This window comes from Sinocyclocheilus rhinocerous, unplaced genomic scaffold, assembly GCF_001515625.1.
Source record: "Sinocyclocheilus rhinocerous isolate Xijiao unplaced genomic scaffold, SAMN03320098_v1.1 scaffold62, whole genome shotgun sequence".
NCBI lineage: Eukaryota > Metazoa > Chordata > Actinopteri > Cypriniformes > Cyprinidae > Sinocyclocheilus > Sinocyclocheilus rhinocerous.
The window spans coordinates 1,805,409-1,809,018 of NW_015656585.1; the positions used below are offsets into that span (position 1 = coordinate 1,805,409).

General features: G+C 34.1%; 1 protein-coding gene across 1 annotated transcript in view; it reads right to left on the minus strand.

Moving 5' to 3' along the window:
* fam81b (family with sequence similarity 81 member B) overlaps positions 1–3,610 on the minus strand; it is a 9,233-nt gene that overhangs the window by 5,073 nt on the left and 550 nt on the right. Inside the window, exons 2-3 of the mRNA XM_016527850.1 lie at positions 2,584–2,702; positions 1,099–1,231 (exon numbers count right to left, since the gene is read on the minus strand). Of these exons, the coding sequence (XP_016383336.1) occupies positions 1,099–1,231; positions 2,584–2,702 (252 nt within the window). The remainder of the gene's footprint in view (positions 1–1,098; positions 1,232–2,583; positions 2,703–3,610) is intronic.

Consider the following 3,610-nt stretch of genomic DNA (forward strand, 5'->3'; position numbering starts at 1 on the left):
TAAAGCCCATTATAAACGAGGCATTTGTTGCATCCAGTGGGGACATAATTACTGATTATAATGACTTATACTGTGTTTTTACGCTTTGCGTTGCGTATTGTGCCGTGTAAACATAAAACCATGTCTGCATTTGTGATCGGAGAAATGACAAACAACAAGCGCTACTCTACACTGCTCAAAACTTGCGTTTGAATCATCAGTGGCAAATTCTTTAAATGAAAACGTACTTACGTGAGTCAGAACTGCCGGCATTTTAGTCTAACGTAACTCTCCCAGGATCAGTAAACAGTCCTCCATAAAATGTGCTGCACACATCTGGATATTTGGGTTGAAGTGTTCTGGAACAGTGTTGTAAATACAACTTAACCACTGATTTCTAGTCGTGTCCTCTTTTGGAAGGCCAAACAAAGTAGTTTCGCTTTCACAACGAAACACAGCGTCACACACGGCGGGCTTGAGTGAGCGGCGGCCGGCGTATTCGACGAAGGAGCGTCCGGCGGGCTTGTGGCAACCACATGTGACGACCCCAGGCTGGACTTCGTTTCGTCCACGGTGAAAGCCGATCCGTGTATTTCCTCAGCGATCAGCACGGATCAGCTCCAGGCATGACGAAGCAGATATCGTCTTCTTTTGGAAGACCAAACAAAGTAGTTTTGCTTTCACAACGAAACACACAGCGTCTCGACATGGCGGCATCAATACTACAGCGAGAATAAAAGTTATGCTTTCTTTCTTTGCGTGAACATTTGGGCGTTGTTATGCAAATCTTCCCACATAGTGATGTAGGTATGTGGGGGCGTGTTAGAACGAGCCGTTTTAGGTAGGCGTGGTTGACTGTTAACTTTTATAAAGAATATCTCTTTGGATTTGAGACTTTAGTCTTTGCAACTTTACAGATCTTCTTTATGCACCAAGAGCTTGTAACACTCCAAAGAGAAAGGAAAAATTTAAATCGCATCATATGACCCCTTTAAATATGGCGATACTATGTTCTTTGACATGCACCTTGTTTTTGCAAAGTGTTGATGTTAAATTAATTGCCTTTGCATGAATATAGTTTGACATTGCTCTTCAATGGCCTGGCCATTAATGTCTCACCTTGAGCTCCATGTCTTTCAGCTTCAGCTCCAGCCCAGAGTGTAAGTTGCTCACTTCCTGTTGGAGTTTCAGGATGTCCTGCCATCCAGCAGCACTAATGTCTGATGAAAGTTTAGCAATGCTAGCATCACATCTAAGGCAAAAAGAAATTTAAACAACTTTATATTCCATAATTTTGTCAACATTTTTATCTAAAACTTTTTTTAAAATGTAAACTCTTTTGTACATATTTTACAAAAGTATATCATCAAAATAACCCTTTGGATATATTTAATTGATTTTCAATAAACAGTCTGTTTAGTCTGTCTACTCTTTATTTAACGTGACCTTTATTTTAAGAAAACAAAAATCTTTTTCATAAAGTTACTTTTGGTGTTTTTGTATTGCAGTCATACAACTGCCATTAAAACACTTTTTGCTAAATTTTTGCTTTTCAACTGGAAAACTCTTCTTCAGTTGCATTGTGCAGCAATAACATCAACATTTTCATGTTTTTAAAAGTTAATTATCAGAAATAAAATATTTATACATTATAATTATAAGGTCATAGAAACTATTTAAAGTAACAGTTAGTAGCAGCTACTTCAAGTAAAAACATAAAATAGTTTTTTTCATACAAGATACAAAGACATTTTTCCTAAATGTTCCTTACAAATAAAACAAAACAAAATTGTGGAGCATTTATGGAACTGTAAAGATTGAAGTTTGATCTTTTGAAATAAAATAAAATAACAAAATAAAATAACAAAATAAAATAAAATAATTGTGTATTTCTATCTATTTCTATCTCTATCTATTTCCACATTCATTTCTATATAAATATTAGGCTTTTTTGAATAAACAAAAGCCAAGAAGACATCTCTCTAATAAGTTAACAAGTTAACAACTAAGCTAGTTGTTTGGAAATATGCATTCTTACTGTCACATTTATTTTCAGTTAGTTTCAGTGTCATGGACTTTTAGTTTGTATTCATTAGTTCTGTTCTGTTAAGCTGTTTCTATTATTTACCTCATTCGTTGTGCTCCTAGTTCCTGCATTTCCTCAGTTCAGTGTCTGGTCACATTTGCGTTTTGGAGTGTTTACTGCTGCCTTTGTGTACTAATATTATTAAAGATTCATTTTGGAACTTCTTCTGTATGTGCACACACTTGTGACAGTTACACATGAGTGATCATTTTATTTTAAGCCTCATTGTTATAAAACATAATTAGCAACACAATCATAATCATTTATGAATCACTCATAGTATTGTGAAATAACAGCCTAGTCTTTGAGTTCATGGTCATGTATTTAAAATGATGACTGTTTTTGGTGCAAAAATAGTTAACTGTATAAGTGGACCTCAGGGAAAATAAAATGGGAAAAAAAATCTAAGCAAAATGAGAAATTATTGTTTAATTCATCTTGTTTCTTTAAAATAAAATAAAATAAAATAAAATTAAATAATTTGGACCTCTAAATAAAATCTTGGTGTAAATTGTGACCTTGCCACTCTGCCTCTGAGATCCCCAATACCCGTCATGTTCTTGTGATCCAAGCTCTTGACTGCAAAAGTTGTCCCTGCAGCAAGGTTGTCTCTCTCAATAATCTGGGCTTCCAGCACCTGGGGAGACAGAAGATTGTTCTGTCTTCACGGTCATATAACAGTGTGATTGCTCATATCAGCAGTCACTCACTGTAATCACAGTTTGACAGACTTCAGTATTTTTCCATTAAAATGCTGGAGTAATTATTAGAAGGATCTTGTTTTTTTCTTTCTTTTTTTAAATAGCTTCTAAATTGGATAATGTACCTCGAGTACATATTTTATAATTGTAGAGGGAAAGACAAAAGTGGTTCAGCCCAAGCAATTAGGCCTAGCATATTCGTATTTTTTTCCGTTGCTAAACAAGCCTGTGTTTCCTGGTTACGTCATTACTTTTCAGGGACAAAAAAAAAAAGCCTCATTCTGGCTATGGTAGGAGCTTTGATTTATTTGATTCATTCATTTTTTATGCACATATTCTGCATAATGTATCCCATCAGGTAAATGGCTCTGCTGGCCGGCATATTTTGTCAAATTGTACCTCGCTCATCAAACATTGTTACATTTTTGCTTTCACATTAACAGTAAATGGAAAACTTTGAGATGCTTTGATTATTGATCTAACTGTCAATCAGTGTAATTAGTTCAGACCTTTCTGAACATCGAAGTAAACACAACGAACCCCTTTCACATTTCCAGGGTACTCAGAAGCAGAAGTCATCATAGTTGGGTAAACTTTTATAGTGGTAAATGGAAAATACAGCAAATATATTGTAAATATATTTTAAAATATATAATATAAAATATATTTAATAATATGACATAACATAACATAACATAACATAACATAACATAACATAATATAACATAACATAACATAATATAATATATAACATTTTGCACCTGGATGTTTTTGCTAGGCTGTTTGACTGATGGGCATTCACATTCTTATAGATTATTAATTTTCATTTTATAATATAATATAA